This window comes from Phoca vitulina, unplaced genomic scaffold (assembly GCF_004348235.1).
Source record: "Phoca vitulina isolate PV1807 unplaced genomic scaffold, GSC_HSeal_1.0 scaffold27, whole genome shotgun sequence".
Classification (NCBI taxonomy): domain Eukaryota; kingdom Metazoa; phylum Chordata; class Mammalia; order Carnivora; family Phocidae; genus Phoca; species Phoca vitulina.
Genome location: NW_022589730.1, coordinates 26,263,495 through 26,281,472, shown reverse-complemented (window position 1 = coordinate 26,281,472; position 17,978 = coordinate 26,263,495). Strand labels below are relative to the sequence as shown.

Genomic DNA, 17,978 nt, shown 5'->3' with positions numbered 1-17,978 from the left:
ATGTACTGAATCTGTCCAGTGGCTTAAACTTCGACTCATGCATCGGATTTTTGTTAAGGCCAAAAGAACACTGCTTCTAAGTGCCAAATATGTTACTCATACGAGCCAGATAATCAACTAAGAATCCCTGGTACATCTTTTTGGTTCAGCTGCAAGCCTGCGGCCCACAGATCATCTATCTCTAATTCAGGTATGGCCAAAAGGCATTCAGTACCTGCTCCAAAGTTTTAGAAGTAACCTAAATCATGGAATAAAAGTTGCTCATGAGTCTCCTTGATGTAATCAGCAATTCAGTTAACTCACTGAAGAAAAAAAAGTGACTGTAATGTTTACTTTCATTAAATCTATGCTCAGTGATTTTACAGCAAAGAAAGTATATAACCAGTGTCACACACGAAATGAGATTAATTCAGTTAACACTGACAGGTAAGGTACAAAAACAAGTGCTTGACTTGGAAATTTAACTTTATTTACAAATGTTCTCCTATAAACAAAGATGCCACTCTATCCCTTTAAACTATAATAACTGATAATTTCCTAGGAAAACCATTTACATAATTTTAATCTTCCTGCATAAAACTGTATTATGGAATGAGCAAATATGGAATGGTCTAAGAATATAAAAACAAAACAAAAAACTTATCTAACATGAATCTCTATTGACAGACAGAATGAAGAATTAAGAATTATACCCCTTAATGTGCTACTCCAGAAAACGGAAACGTGATAATTTGGGGGAGAGGTAAATGCTTCACAATAGTCTTCCTACATAGCATAGTTTAATTGTGACTGTTTAGGATTGCTCTTGCAGGCTAATATTTAGGCTGATTTTAAAAAATAAGTCATTACTGTAAAAAAGGGCATAGACTTTTCTACACAGATTTTTCTACCAATGGAAATATGTAGATAGTGGTCTGATATCATTCAGGCCAACTAATAAAATAACAAACACATGAAAAGAACTTAAAAACACAACCATCATGTGACTGTCTGACTTACAAAATTAGAATTCTCCCTGAAGTCAGAGAGTATTGCTCAATAGTTGCTATAAATTTGAATTTGCCATGGCCAAAACGATATATAGACAAAATAAAGAGTTCAAAGTAAAATTACCCAAATTACCAATTTATCATTTTATATGTAGTAATTACTTTTTAAAAATCCTTTAAATTTTATGTAGGAAGATAATCACTCTCACATCATAGCTAAGTCACAAGGAACTTCAAAACCTTGAAAAAAAATTTATCCCTGAGAAGTGAGAGAGGAAAAATCTCTAAAAACACACAAGTGACAGTCCTGTACCCTTTTAACAATCTTTATCATAGCATGAACTTTTATTAACAGTTAGCAATCAAAGGTATTCCAATCCTGGATAGTTACTGCCTCTGATGACCTAATCTTTCTGTAATGAAACTGTAAGTGCAACATTTTTAAAAAAATCAGATAAATAGGGACTCTGGTTTTATTGTCAGGTTTACATTTTTGTCAAGTGCAAGGATGACCAGCTAAGACATGTATATTCCAATAATGACTGAAGTAATAACTTCTGCTGGCATCTCTTCTTCTGAGTCTCCATTTCCCCCACTGTTCTTCACCCAAATAATAAAAGTAACACAATGGCAATTGAGTTTATTATTATCAATGGCACTGTAAAGAAAAAAAAAAAGTTTGTTACTATAAAGAAAATAGCAGGAAAAAACTAAGTAATAGTTACTAGCATCTAGGGAGGATGAAAGTATCAATATGTCATCCATAATCATGTTGCAAATCATTGTTACAAAGGAACATGCACTGGATCATAAAATCCAAAATTTATTTTAAAGAGGGCTTGTGTGACTGGGGTTAAGAGTCACACTGGTACAACTAAATCAATATGAGACATCTGTGAATGGTGCTGGTGCAGGGTTGGGAACACAGAAGCACACCAGGTCCAGGCAGAAGGAGACATGGCTGTCTGTGACACTTGACATTAGGAATAAAGGGCAAAGAAGATTCCACAGTTTCACCACTAAATTAAGAGTGAACTTATTTACCATTCTATCCAAAGTTGTGATCAAAAATCCTAACAACGAAAGAGGGAGACAGACCCTTATTTTAATGGTTTTAAATAAAAACTTTTGAACCCTTCTTTCTCCAGTTGCTCTAAAATAATATCTAATAGGGATGCCTGGGTGGCTCAGTCATTTAAGTGTCTGCCTTCAGCTCAGGTCATGATCCCAGCCTGCTGCTCCCCCTGCTTGTGCTCTCTCCCTCTGACAAATAAATAAATAAAATCTTTAAAATAATATCCAACAGACTGGCAGATATGGGACCTTTATTTTTCTTTCAAAAGCCTTCTAGGACTCTAGATGACTCTACTACTTGAAGCAACATAATTTCCAAAAGGTAAGAACACTGCTTTCAAGTCTGAGAGGTAACACGTGAACAGATTATACCACTGGACATTCCATTCGCATCAAGTGGTTTAGACAGAAGTAAGAGGCAAACTAAGAAAGAAAACCAGTAACTTCTAAACAGTAAAGACAGGTTAAAGAGAAAAAAACTTCACTACAAAAATGGTATGATAGTATTCACACTCAGAAGCTTTGCTACTCCAAATCACAAAATTAAAACTTAAAAGAGTGTTTCACTAATTTTTTTTCTTACCTCTCATCACAGTTCTTACAGATCGAATAAGGTTCATTAGCTGAGATTTAATTCCTGGCTCCTCTCCGAATCCACCAATTCCCTGGTCTGCTCCCCAGCCAACTGCGTAATATAAAAATGATTAGCTGTGTTAAAATTTATTATGCACTTGCCTTGCTCCCTCATTAGTCATCTTCTAAAAGATTAGCTTGAGTCTTTGTTAAAGACAATAAAATACAGTCATCTGAATTAAAAGTAGCCATACTGATTAAATATTGTAGAGTATATTTTTTACTTTGGTAGCAGCAACAATCTTATTTCATTTCCACACTGATTTTATAAAATAAACTACAGTCTAAATTATTCCATGGCATTTAATTCAGTGAAGATGATTGTTGTGACATCCTGATTGGTTTTTTCCTTTTTTCAAACAAAATATTTTTTAGAACTGAAAACCAAGGCATATGGTCAAACTCGATAATTAGCTCAATTCAGAATTTGTAAAATCCCACACAATTAGCAATATAAAAATGTTGTGGCTGAGACGCACTATCTACATTCCTTGGGGAAATTTGAACATAAACATGCTCACGGCTTGCTTAGGCTTTCAGAGAGTCCTCCATCCTGCTGGCTGGGGCACATCTTTCTCTTTTCATCACTCTCTTCATTTCTCCATTCTAGCTGTGGAATCTAGCCCACTACCCCACTTATTCTCTGTAGAAGAGTCTTTTACTTTCTTCTGTGTCACTTTCCTGATATACATCATTATTTCTTTACCTTTATCTGCTAGTTTTCGTTACTGCCATACATTCTGCTGAAGGCCTACAAGTCCTCACTTCTGCAACTTGTCCTTCTCTGGTCTGCATTTCAGGCCCACTTTTCATATCTTATATTACATTGTAGCTCCGATGACTATAGGGCTTAGTTCCCGACATGCTGGCCCTTAAACTTGATGATGGTCTTTATTTTATATGTGAAAGAACCAAGTCTCAGGAAACAAGATTGCACTTCATTTAATCAACTTTTATTTGGTCAACATGAACGTTAAGCAAGGGTTGGCCTGCTTTTTTGGTCACATCAACACTGAGATTGTTGTGGGATAAAGCTTTAAAATTCGAGTTCACAAGAGAGCCAATGTGTTTGGACTCGCACTCCCCCTTCGAGGCCTAGCTCGGGCTGTGCTGACAAGCCATCCCAGTGGACAGCAGTGTCGCCCGTTTCTGTGCCCCCGCACTGCAGCCACCGTCACAGTGGTTACAATCAGCCTCGCTGATGTCTCACAAGACTCTCTCAACAGATGCCTCTGGAATCTAGCTGTCTTAACCCCTTGAGTTTTCTCCCTTACAGGGTCAGATCTCTCCACCACCCAATCATGTGATGATTCCCACTGCCTACTGAGTATAGTTCAAATCCTAAAACTGACATTCTAGCCTTATATCCCACCACTACCTTCCAATTCCTATTCATACTCAATGCCCATTAATTGTGGTACATGTTAAAGGCAGCTTCTGAATCTAGGTCTGACTTCAGCATCAGGGCCTTTCCTAGATCCCTCTCATATCATAATAAACCTTCTTTCTCTTTGCTCCCCAAATAGCCTCCTGACTGTAGTAACTTTGTTCTCCTTCATGGTTAGCTGTTTTCAAGTGTCTCTCATTAGACTATAAAATCCTGGAAGACGGGGACTAAATTTAGTCTTTCTTCACCTTCCCACTCTCCTGCACTCCCACCCCACAGCAAGTATTTAGTAAAGGTTTGTGGAATTGAAGTGAGTAATAGTAGACTGAGTTAATCTGGGATAAGGTGAAACAAGGTAATTTCTAGGATCCCAACTGCAAAGAACTCCATTTCTGAATTTTTATGACACAAGAAGTTATAACATGAACAGATCATTCCACTGTAGCTTTAGGGGAAGGGGACAGAAATCCTCCAATATCAAATGTACACATCTATCCAAATTAAAAGTAATTTTAGAAAATATACCTGCATCTTCCCCGGGCAGCATCACCCTCCTACTTCAGGATCTACTCTCCAACAAGCAAATAAACTTCTGCCGCTTCTCCAACGTTTGCTTTTACTCTATTACGAGTTTTACCACCATGTCTTTCCTCCAAATATCTGTCTCACTGTTCCAGAAGCTCACTCAGCATTGTCCACTAAATGGCAGTCCTCTTTTTGGTTTTTTTTTTTGGTTTTTTTTTAAAGATTTTATTTATTTGACAGAGAGAGACACAGCGAGAGAGGGACCACAAGCAGGGGGAGTGGGAGAGGAAGAAGCAGGCTCTCCGCCGAGCAGGGAGCCCGATGCGGGGCTCGATCCCAGGACCCTGGATCATGACCTGAGCCGAAGGCAGACGCTTAACGACTGAGCCACCCAGGCACCCCTCTCTTTTTGTAATCTAAGTTCAAATTGTAGCACCAGCCTTCACCTACTTACAGTGTGGTAAAAACTACTTCATATTCATCTCTAGACATATAGGATACACAAAATGACCACCCACCATCAACTGTGTCAGTTTCCAACCTCCGTAACTGCTACAAAAGATTTCTATGTGAAAGCCACATGGCTGGGATAACTTACTTACAGAAACCTCTTTAACAGCTCTGTACAATAAAAAAAGCACTGTGGTTCTGGTTCATCATGATAGGGTCAGGGAAGAAAAAGGTCACCCTGACCCTCCTGGGGTCCCTGACTAGGTCTGAAAATTACACTGATAAGGGGTGCCTGGGTGGCTCAGTCGGTTGAGCGTCTGACTCTTGGTTTCAGTTCAGTTCATGATCTCAGGGTTGTGGGATTGAGCCCCATGTTTCTCTCCCTCTGCGTCTCTTTTTCGCTCAAAATAAATAAATAAAATCTTAAAAAAAAAAAGAAAATTACACTGATAAAAACAGATAAACAGGAAAAAGCATACAAATTCTATTAACTTTTTACATGTACATGGGAGCCTTCAGAAGAGAATGAAGAGCCAAAGAAGTGACTAGAACAGGAAGCTTCTGAGACATTTGTGAAGAACTGATAGGACAAAGGAGTTTGAGCTGGGAGTGGGGAGTAATAAATGTTGGAAAAGTAACAAGGTTTGTTTCTACAGCTTTCCTCTCTGGTGATAAGGATGTCTCCCCTCCTCCTGATACCGGGAGGGTACCTTTCACATGGGAGATTAAGCATCGGCTTTGAGAAAAGAGGGCAAGGGGAGGGGCGAACAGACGGTGAGAGAGACCTTCCTGCTTCTGCCATTTTCTCAAACTCCTTCAGCTTAAGATACTAAATACTGCCAAGGTGTCATATTTTGGGGTAGTATGTCCTGAACCTCGAACCTCATCAATGGATACACATTTTTATCTTAGCTTTCTCCTGAAACCCTACTAAAAATGACAATAAAGGATATAGGTTAACAAAAGAGAAGTCTTCAGGCAAGAGAAGTCAATCAAAATTTGGACATTAAAAAATAAATGAAGAAGAATAACTGACTTAGTGGAGAAAGCTGAAACCTAAACTCTGCAGGGAGCACACAATAAAACACTGAGGTGACTCGCGCTGAGAATGAGAACACTGGGAAGGTGAGAGAAACCTCAAAGTGCCAACATAGGCAACAGGGACGAGAAACAGGAGGACTCACTGAAGGGCCACGTAAGAGCACTTAGCTCCCCCCTGCCCTCCCATCTCCTTTCGTAGCGTTGACTGATGGGAGAGTGTGCCTCTCACCCGCATCAAAGACAAGAGGTTTACTCTCAGCAGAGAACCACAGAAGCTCTAGGGACATCTGCTGTGAGTGGAGGGAATGAAAGTCTGCACACCAAAGTGCCAGACTCTTGCCTATCTCCTCTGCTCGTCTCTAAATGTGATCATATAATGCTTACATTCTGCAGGTAGGAAGTTAGAAAATTACGTGGAGGGTGCCTGGGTGGCTCAGATGGTTAAGCATCTGCTTTTGGCTCAGGTCATGATCCCAGGGTCCTGGGATCGAGTCCCGCATCGGGCTCCCTGCTCGGCGGGGAGCCTGCTTCTCTCTGCCTCTGCCTCTCTCTCTCTCTCCCTGTCTCTCATGAATAAATAAATAAAATCTTTAAAAAAAAGAAAAGAAAATTACTTGGAAATTGGCCAGTTGCCCAGGAAGAAAGACTTCAGATACTGACATTGGGGGGGCGGGGGTCAACAAGACAACGTCTTCAAGCACCAGTGAGGCCCACCAGTAAACAAGCCCCAAGCACACAGCACAGCTTCCAATGAGCCTCTGTGCCCTACACTTAAAAATGAACTGTCAAGAAGAAACCATCCTGAACATGGAAGGACAGAGCAAAAACAGAAAAAGGAGACTTTGAGGAAGAGACAATGCAAGAAGTAGAAGAAAACCTTTTTACTATGTTTTTTTAAGTGACTGGTTTATTCTTTATTTTTTTAAGTAATCTCCATGCCCAACATGGTGCTCAAACTCACGACCTCAAGACCAAGAGTCAAATGCTCTACTGACTGAACCAGCCAGGCACCCCAAAAGAAAACATTTTTAAAAATGAACATCCATAGAGAGCAAAGCTCCTGTACCTATGAAACAAGAACAGGATGCCATAAAAAAGGAACATTAAGGAATCAAGCCAAAGCTCTTGTTCTTCCTACATTAGCATAAGAAGTTCAAGAGGTTGACAGATTAAGTTGAGGAAACCTATCAGACAAGGCTAAAGGAAAAAAGAAGAGTATCAACCTGTCAAAATAACTGGAGTTTCAGAGAGAAGAAAGAACAGACAGGGAGAAATATCAAAGAAATATTAAGAGATAATATTGTGGAACTGAAGGACATGAGCCTTTAAGCCAAAAGGACCCAATGAGAGAACAGCCCAATAAAAAAAAAAGCCCACACGTTGCCACATTTTTGTAAAATCTCAGCCCTCTGAAGACAAAGAGAACACCCTAAAGGCTTTAAGAGAGACAGTTCAGGTTGTAAAAAGAATCAGAAACAGAATGGCATCAGACTTTTTTATTTTTTTTTAAGATTTTACTTATTTATTTATTTGACAGAGAGAACGAGCAAGAGCGAGAGCGAGAGAGAGCACAAGCAAGGGGAGCGGCAGGCAGAGGGAGAAGGCTCCCTGCTGAGCAGAGAGCCCGATGTGGGACTTGATCCCAGGACTCTGGGATCATGACCTGAGCCAAAGGCAGATACTTAACCAACTGAGCCACCCAGGTGTCCCCAGCATCAGACTTCTTTATGTCAATACTGGAAATGAGAAAATTAAGTGGAACAATGTCTTCAAAACTCTTTAGAAAAATTAGTTCCAATCTAGAATTCTATACCCAAACCACAAATCAACTAGAAGAATGACATCATTATTTTTTATTGTTCAGCTGTGAGCAATATTCACTGACGGTAACATACATATGGAATACCAATATTGCCAATAATTGGCTGGAGATGGGAGAGATGGGGGAGGGGATATGTGTGTGTACTTGTGCTCCCACGAGCACAAATGTGCTGCTGATGGTATAATTATACTAAACCCTTCCACAGCATTAAGTCAGTGACTCAAAACTTGGAAGAGTTGAAAATAATTGCTTTTGAGAAATGGGGCTCAGGTTGCAGAGAGATGGGGCAGGAGGCTTCTATCTTTCTTTATAAACAGAAGAGCTTTTTGACTTTAACAACCACACACACACTTACACTGCTTTGATAAAAAGAAAAATGAAATTTAAAAAGAAAGCCTGTAGGGGCGCCTGGGTGGCTCAGTCGTTAGGCGTCTGCCTTCGGCTCGGGTCATGATCCCAGGGTCCTGGGATCGAGCCCCGCATCGGGCTCCCTGCTCAGCCGGGAGCCTGCTTCTCCCCCTCCCACTCCGCCTGCTTGTGTTCCCTCTCTAGCTGTCTCTCTCTCTCTGTCAAATAAATAAAATAAAATAAAAAATCTAAAAAAAAAAAAAAAAAAAGAAAGCCTGTAAAGACGCTCACCCACTGGAGAAACCCCTCTGCAATGAGGCCTTCCTCTTCAGGGCATGAACACCCTGAGGGCAGGGACAAGGTCTACAAGTGGAAAGTCTTCATCTATGAGTTACTCTGAATATTTAAAAGCATGTTTTAAAACCAGCTTTAGGGGCGCCTGGGTAGCTGAGTTGATTAAGCAACTGCCTTCAGCTCAGGTCATGATCCCAGGCTCCTGGGATCGAGTCCCACATCAGGCTCTGCTCTGCAGGAGCCTGCTTCTCCCCTCTGCCTGCTCTGCCTGCCACTCCCCCTGCTTGTGTTCCCTCTCTCTGTCAAATAAATAAAAAATCTTTTTAAAAAAAAAAAACCCCAAAAACCAACTTTAAATGGTATTGTTGGTTTCATTTCCTTTATTTGCTTTTTTTAGAATTTATCATTGCTAAAATTAACAAGCCTTTCCACCCACAGCCACAATCTCTTAGATGGTAAAAAGGACTTGTTTTCAGTATGTTATGGATTATGCACCCAATTTTTGTTAGAAAGCATAATTTCCAACAATCTTTTTTCTTTTAGACCTGTTTCAAAAATGTTTGAATGTATGTTTTTACATAATAAGAGTGACTACCAGAAAAAAATGTATTTTCCAACACTGAATAACTGCTCTTCAACAAAACAGGATAAAACTCTACAATATTGGGAGTATGACATTTTAAGCATCAGCATTGAAGTATTTTAAAAAATACTAAGTTATCAGTTAATTTTAGCCTAGTCTCTATTTCCATGCCGCCAGAATGAAAAGACAACTTAATTTTAGGTAGAGAGAGTAAATCCTTTGTTTAGATATTCCATGGACAAAAAACACAAAGGTGACAAGTAAAGGACCAGATGCCATGGATTATCTTTTACTGTAACAAATAGTTTTCCCTCCAACTGCTAATTAGGGAGTCTCAGTTGTTTTTCTAAGGAAATTGGCCAAAGCTTTAAAGAGCTTTGCCCTTTTTTTTTTTTTTTTAAAGGAGAAAGATTCAATTCTGCAGCTCTCTTGACATTTCCATTGCTAGAGGGCCTAGAAAAGAACAAATGGTAAGACCAGCCAGCACTGGTTGCTGCCATAATTTCAGGAAGAGAGCTAAATATAAAAAGTTACTTATTGCAAACACCAAATATGTTCTTTTGCTGCCCAGACTTCAAAAAGTCATACACAAAATGTCAATCCATCCAGATTCAGCCAACAACCCTCAGCCAGATACATCCTGAAGAAAAAGTATTAGAAACGTATTAGTACAGTTAGTGTTAGTATTAAAAGTATTAGTAGAGTTTTGAGGGCTGGTTGACCCTGTTTCCATACGTGCAAAAGAGACAAGTTGCTTCACTTTGTCAGTGTCACCCAAGTTTGCATGGGAATCAAATGCTATCATAGATGTGAAAGTACCCAATAAACTCCAGAATAAAGAATTCTGCTAACATAAGTTTTAAAAAATTACCTTGATCAAAAAGATCAATGTTGAAGTAAATGATCTGGTATACTTGGACTAATCACTCTTGGATCAATATAATTAATTTCCAGCTCAACATAACAATTTCTATTTAATCTGGGATGAAATTCAACAAATGCTTTTTAGACTATATATTTACAGAGAAACTTACATGTCTACATGGTTTTCTTAATGTTTTATAAACTGCCATGCTCATACCATGACTATCATACAAGGCCTGTAAAATGGCCTTGCTCATTTCTCTGTATTTGTGCACACCTGATTTACTGTTTAACATTTACCTCCTTTAGGAATTCTCCCTCCATTACCTGGGCTCATACAGCTCTCACTACTCTAAATTCTAATGTTACATTGGCTCTGGAGCAGTCATTTAAACCCTGAATCTGTAGTACCTTGTAATATTTTAACTATTTGCTATGAATTGAATTGTGTTCCCCCCAAATTCCTATGTTGAAGCCTATGTGGAGACAGGGTCTTAAGGAGGTAATTACAGTTAAATGGATCTTAAGGGTAAGGCCCTAATCTGATACGACTGTGGCCTTACAAAAAAGAGGAAGAAGAGAGAGATCTCGATTCCCTCCCCCCTCCCTCCACCTAGCCATGTGAGAACACAGTGAGAAGGCACCCATCTGTAAGCCAGGAAGATAGCCCTCACCACACCTCGACCTGATCTTAGACTTCCCAGCCTCCAGAACTGCGAGAAAATCAATTTCTGTTGTTTAAGCTACCCAGTCTATGATACTTCCTTATGGCAGCCAGAGCTGACTCATACACTGTTTCATGTATGAAATGTTTCTTTTGTAGCGCTCATAAATGCTACTGGACATAATACTTGTCAAATGGATCCATACCCGGCACCACAAACAAAAACTAGTAAGAATAATTTTGGCAGGTATTAAAATTCACTGCGTGTGTGTATGTTTTTTTTTTCTTGTACAAAAAGGGAATTTGCATCATTGTGGAACACCAGAAGAAATACATTCTCTGCACTACAGTCAAAATACTGGCTAAACTATTTGGTATAAACATACAGCTCTCAAATCAGGAATTGCAAGAATATGATAATGATAATGTTATTCAGTTATTTAGAAAATACTCACTGACTGACGGAATTGTAAAAATGAGAGAATCCTTGTCATCAGTCTACTGGAGAAGACCAGAAAGGAACTGCAGTGGTGCTACAACCTATGAAATAGGTCAGTGATGGTTTCTAGGAGAGGCAAATGGCAGAGGTAGGCCTTAAAGAACAGTCTGAGGTAAGTCAAGGAACCTGAAGGCAGAGAAAGTACGCGTAAAGGCTCAGTAGCGAAGAAGAGCACCACAGCAAGAATGGCACACAGGGTAAATACTGGGGAAGGGTAAAAGAAAGGGAAGGACAGAGAAGAAAGAATACATTATGGTGAGCTTGTAGGTCACACAAGGGAGTCTGACTTTTATATTGGAGGCTATGAATATTAAAGAATTCAAGAATTTCAAACCACTGAGGAACATGTTCAGCTTCTCATGAAGGTTAAACAAAGAGAAATAAAACTGGGGGCGCCTGGGTGGCTCAGTTGTTATGCGTCTGCCTTTGGCTAGGTCAGGATCCCAGGGTCCTGGGATCAAGCCCCGCATCGGGCTCCCCGCTCAGCGGGAAGCCTACTTCTCCCTCTCCCACTCCCCCTGCTTGTGTTCCCTCTCTCGCTGTGTCTCTCTCTGTCAAATAAATAAATAAAATCATTAAAAAAAAAAAAAGAGAGAGAGAGAGAAACAAAACTGGAGGGACGGTGACCAGTGAAGAGGTTACTATGAAAATCTAGGCAAGAGTCAAGAGCCTACATAAACAATATTTAACAAATACTCAAAATATCTTAAAATTCTATTTTAAAACATATTTAGATATTTCACTTTTTATTTTTTGTAGTTATTGCTACACCCAACATGGGGGTTGGATTGAGAGTCACATGGTCCTCTGACTGAGTCAGCCAAGCACCCCTGAATAAAGGGAGTTTTTTTTTTTAAGTTGGCTCCATGCCCAATGTGGGGCTTGAACTCAAGACCCTGAAATCAAGAGTGGCATGTTCTCCCGACTAAGCCAGCCAAGCGCCCCTTAGATATTTTAAAATAACAGCTTATCGACTTAGACAAGCCAATGTGGTGTTTTCCCTTAGTTCTGGGACCATATTCAAAACCTATATTCAGATAAAATATCTGTGCTACTTCTGGAGAGAAGAGGAAATGAAGACAAGATTCTAGGAGGAAAGTATTAACATTTCTGGGCCATTCCAACAGTTTGTAGTAGTGATTTTCATTTAGGGGCACAAAGCTAAGTCACCTGCAGAAATTCTGGAGAAGACACTGCTGAATTTCACTTCTGGAAAATTTAAATGCAGGTCTGGAGTAAGGTCTGGGCATTGTATTCTCTTTCAAAATTGTTTTGGCAATTCTGGGTCCATTTCCTTTAGGAGCACTTGTCAGTTTCTGCAAAAAGCCAACTGGGATTTTGATAGACTTGCATTAAATCTGTAAATCAATAATATTAAGTATTGTCATCTTAATGATATTAAGTCTTCTGATCCATGACCATAGATGTCTTTATTTTCTTTAATTACCTTTAAGAATATCTTTATTCTTTAATTCCATTCAACAATGCCTATGTTTTTCATAGTATGAGACTTGCACCTCTTCTGTTAAATTTATCCCTAAGTATTTTATTACTTATATTGTAAATGAAATTGTTTAATTTCCTTTTCAATTGTTCATTGTTCATATATAGAAAAACAATTGATTTTTGCTCCTGACCTCGTATCCTACAACCTTACTGAACTCATTTATTCGTTACAATAGTTTTTTAGTGACCCCATAGGATTTTCTATACACAGGATTATCAGGATTATGTCATCTGCAAACAACGGATAGTTTTACTTTTTCAGCCTCACTATCTGGATGTCTCTTATTTCTTTTTTTTCATCTAACTGCCCTGACTAGAATATCCAGTATAATGCTAAAGAGAAGTGGCATCAACTGTGTGTTACTACAGTAGATTTCAAATAGCCAAAGCAATCTTGAGAAGAAGAGGAAAGCTGGAGGCATCATGTGCCCTGATTTCAAACTATATATAAAGATGCGGTAATAAATAAAAGTATGTGGAAAAAGGGAACCTTTGTGCATGGTTGATGGAAATGTAAATTGGTACAACCACTACGAAGATGCGCCCTGATTTCAAAATATATATAAAGATGCAGTAAATAAATAAAAGTATGTGGAAAAAGGGAACCTTTGTGCATGGTTGATGGAAATGTAAATTGGTACAGCCACTATGAAGAACAGTATGGAGGTTCTTCAAAAAATTAAAAATAGAACTATCAGGGCACCTGGGTGGCTCAGTCGGTTAAGCATCCACCTCTTGGTTTTGGCTCAGGTTATGATGTCAGGGTCGTGAGATCACACCCCGCACTGGCATACTGCTCCGTGAGGCGTCTCCCTCTTCCTCTGCCCCTCCCCCCACTCACAGGTGCTCTCTCTCTCTCAAATAAATAAATCTTTAAAAAATATTAAAAATAGCACTACCATTTGATCCAGCAATCCCACTTCTGAGTATTTCTCCAAGAGAAATCACTATCTTGAAGAGATATTTGCACTCCTATGTTTATTGCAGCATTATTCACAATAGCCAAGATATGGAAACAGTCTAAGTATGCACTGAGAGATGAATGGAAAAAGAAAATGTGGTGTATATATTAAATGGAATATTATTCAGCTATTAAAAAGAAGAGAAACTGCCATTTGTGACAACATGAGTAAATCCTGAGGTTATTACAGTTAAGTGAAATAAGCCAAACAAATATTATATTATCTCACTTACGTGTGGAATCTCAAACTCTTGGAAACAGAGAGTAGTATGGTGGTTGCCAGAGGCTGAGTGGGTGAGGGAAATGGGAAATTCCTGGTCAAAAGGTACTACCTTTCAGTTATAAGATGAGTAAGTTCCAGGGATCTAATGTGCAGCATGGTGACTATAGTTAACAATACTGTACTGCATGCCTGAAAGTTGCATTGAGAGTAAATGTTAAATGTTCTTATCACCACAACCACAACCAAATTAGAATTATTTGACACGAAGAACACTAACTGGGGTAAGCATTTTGCAGTATATACGTGTATCGAATGATCACTGTACACTTTATACAATGTTATACAGGGACACCTTATTTTATTTCCCCCCTTTATTGCACTTCCCAGAGAGTGTGTTCTTTACAAATTGAAGGTTTATGGCAATCCTGTCTCAAGCAAGTCTATCGGTGCCATTTTTCCAACAGCTCACTTTGTGTCCCTATCACATTTTGGTAATTCTCACAGTATTGCAAACTTTTCCATTATTACTGTATTTGTTACGGTGATCTCCCTTTTTATCACTTTCTACTCACTTCGCCACTCATTCCAATTCGGATTTTATCCACAGTTGTAACTGCTTGTGTAAAATCACCAATGACTTCTATTACCCTGAATGCTTAGGACCTTTTTCTGTCCTTACCTGATTTCCCCGAACATTCCCCTGTTGTACCATGTCTCCTTCTTCAAACACTCGACTTCTGTGAAACCCCACTGTCTAGATTTTCCCATTTCTCTTGTTTTGCTCATTCATCAATTTCTCCTATCAGTTCTTCCAGCTCTACCTAAACATTTAATATTGGAAGAGATTCTGGGACTGTCCTGGTCACCAACTCTCTTTGTACTGTATTCTTTCCCTGAGCAATTTCATCTCTTCATATGGCTTCATTTATCATCTGTGGTTGACAAAGTCAAATTCAATCTCCACTGTGGCTCTTGCTTCTGTTCTATGGACTTAACTCCAACTGACTATCCCACACATCCACCTGCATATCTCATAGAAATCTCAAACTCACCATGTCCAAAACTTATTTCACTATATTTTCACCTTCTTACCTACCACCGCTGCCCTCATTTTTCCTTCAGTACTATCTAACTTGGTAAAGGTACTATGCTTCACTCAGTTGCTAAGCCAGAAAACCTAGAGATCTTTGACTTTTTCCTCTTCTGCATTCCCAATGACCGAACAGTAAAATTCTGCCTTTTCTATCTTTAAAATATCTTCTGATTTGTATTAGTCTCCTAGGACTACTATAAGAAAATGCCACAAACTGTATGGCTTAGCAGAAATGTATTTTCTCACGGTCCTGGAGACCAGAAGTCCAAAATCAAGGTGTTAGCAGGGTTGGTTCCTTTTGGGGACTCTGAAGATCTCATCCATGCCTCTCAATGCTTCTGGTAGTTACTGGCAATCCTTGGCATTCTTTGGTTTCTTGCTGCATCATTCCAATCTCTGCCTCTGTTGTCATTTGGCCTTCTTCTCCCACGTTTCTTTTTTTTTTTTTTTTTAAAGATTTTATTTGTTTATTTGAGAGAGAGAATGAGAGACAGAGAGCACGAGAGGGAAGAGGGTCAGAGGGAGAAGCAGACCCCCCGCTGAGCAGGGAGCCCGATGTGGGACTTGATCCTGGGACTCCAGGATCATGACCTGAGCCGAAGGCAGCTGCTTAACTGACTGAGCCACCCAGGCGCCCTTCCCCCACGTTTCTGTATCTCTCTCTTTATATGGACACCTCATTGGATCTAAGGCCATCCTAATCCAGTGTGACCTTATCTTGACTTGATTATACCTGCAAAGACCCTATTTCCAAATAAGGTCACCTACATGGTACCAAGGGTTAGGACTTCCATGTATCTTTGGGCGGGGGACACAATTCAACCCCCACATACCTTCTACTTTTCTGTACAGTATAGTACTGAGGAGATGAACTTCTGAGTCAGAATGCCTAAGGTGAATCCTAGCTCTGCCACTTTCTAGCTGTGTGATCACAGAAAAGTTACCTACTCTCTTTTGTACTTCTGGTTTCCCATCTGTAAACTGGGGATGAAAACAGTACCTATCTCATAGGGTTGTTGTGAAGGTTATACAAGTTAATATATGTAAAGCACTGGATACAGATCCTAGTATGTGGTGTTAAGTGTTAGTTATTATTATACCAACTCAACTGATGTGATACCTACCATTTCTACTTGCCCTGTTTGGAATGGTGCTTCCCACACCCACTATTCTACCCTTCCAGTCTGTTCTCCACACTGCAGTAAGGCTCTTGGAAATAACACAAATCTGGTCATGTCACTGCCCTGCTTAAAACCTTAAAACCTCGTTTTCACCTGCCCCAATTTTCACAAGAGCTCTTACTCTTCACCCTCCCAACCCTTTGCCTAATTAATGTTTACTTACTTACTAGATTTTGGGTTAAACACACTTCCTCCACAACGCTTTCAAAGATTCACAAGCTAGTGTTTCCCTGCACTTCTCTTCCATAATATTCTGCATACTTGTCATTGTTACTTGTTTATTTTTTACTTAACTTCCATTAGAAGGGCAAGTGACTCCTGCAACCTCAGCTCTTAATTACATGGGCTCGGCACATAATTTGTGCTCAATAAATCTGCAGGAATAAATGAAATGAATCAATCTTGCTCATGGGTTTGGGCTTCACTGACTCACACAGACATATCTGGCGTACTTACAAATGATGGTATATTTTGTATATTAGATATACTTGCACAGACAGATGATGCACATCATGCAGTATCCTGTCTTAATTTTGCCTCATACATCAAGAAGTGCCCCGCCCAGGACGACATGGAAATCGCCGTATTCTGTGGTATGACAAGGCATAACTGTTGTCTTCATCTTGGTATTCTTAGATTCTAGCCTGGCACACTGTAGACACCCAATAAACTGTGCTGAATAAACTTTTCTTGGAACTTGGGCGTCTGGATGCCATGATAATCCCAACACCTTCCCTTTCCCCCTAGCCTCAAACACCAGGAACCCCTATGGCCCTCCATCAGTTCATTCTTCTAATTACCCAAGCTCCAAAATGAGCCACGCCCCTCCCTCTGTAACTAAAACCTCAGACCCTAGGTTTCTGACCATTAAAAGCGATCACAGAGGACTGCATTAACTTACTAAACTAATCGCAGGCAGAGGCTTCCCTGGCTCTTCTCTGTACCCCTTCCCATCACAACTCCCGGGGTCCCGCACACAGGAGACACCTGTTAAATAATCTTCGTCCCGCTGTTGAGCTCAAACTCGGTGAGACGGGAAGTGGCTCGGCTTCTTCCCTCCAAGGAAGCGCCGCAAGAGTCGAGCCCTCGGCCTCCCGTAGGTCGCGGCCCACGGTGTCCCCTCCCGCGGCCCGCCTGGGCTCCGCGCCCCCGGGGCTCCGCCGCCGCCCCCTCAGCCCTGCCCCGCGGTCCCACTCACTGTTCTTGAGGAAGCGCTCCTCGTGCAGCACGGCGATGGCATTGACGCAGAGCAGGGCCGCCTGCAGCAGCGAATACAACGTAAAGGCCATGGCCGCCCGCAGCCGCCCCGAGGCCCAACTGATTTTTCTACCGGCGCCGCAGGGGACGTGGCGCCGCCACGGCCGGCGCTCTCCTACGGGAGCCGGGGAGGCCCCAAACGCGCTCTCCCAGAAGCTCCGCCCCGATCCGGCTAGGACCCGCCCCGCGCTTACGTCAGCAAGGCGCATGTGATCGGCGGTCTAGACCTGTGCAGTCCAGTGCAGTAGCCAGGCACGTGTGGCTGCTGAAAGCCGGAAGTGTGGCCGGTCGCAGTTGCGCTGCTGTAAAGCGTGAGACTGTGCACGCCGGATTTCAAACACTTAGGACGAAAACAACGTAAAATCTCCCATTAATTTTTTTTAAATGTTGATTACATGTTGGAATGTTGATTACATGTTGAAATCAAAATATAATAGGTAAATAAAATGAATTAGGAACATAACTTTTACTGTAGGGGCGCCTGGGTGGTTCAGTCCTTTAAGCGTCTGCCTTCGGCTGGGGTCATGATTCCGGGGTCCTGGGATCAGCCTGGAGTCTGGCTCCCTGCTCAGCGGGGAGACTGC

General features: G+C 40.7%; 1 protein-coding gene across 1 annotated transcript; it reads right to left on the bottom strand.

The window, feature by feature from the left end:
• Positions 1-282: 282 nt before the first annotated feature.
• On the bottom strand, positions 283-17,534 carry IER3IP1 (immediate early response 3 interacting protein 1). The gene is made up of 3 exons (XM_032422685.1): positions 17,336-17,534; positions 2,647-2,748; positions 283-1,647 (listed from the first exon to the last, which is right to left on the bottom strand). The coding sequence occupies exons 1-3, from the start codon at positions 17,424-17,426 to the stop codon at positions 1,592-1,594; spliced, it is 249 nt and encodes an 82-aa protein (XP_032278576.1). The 5' UTR covers positions 17,427-17,534; the 3' UTR covers positions 283-1,591.
• Between the last annotated feature and the right edge of the window lie 444 nt (positions 17,535-17,978).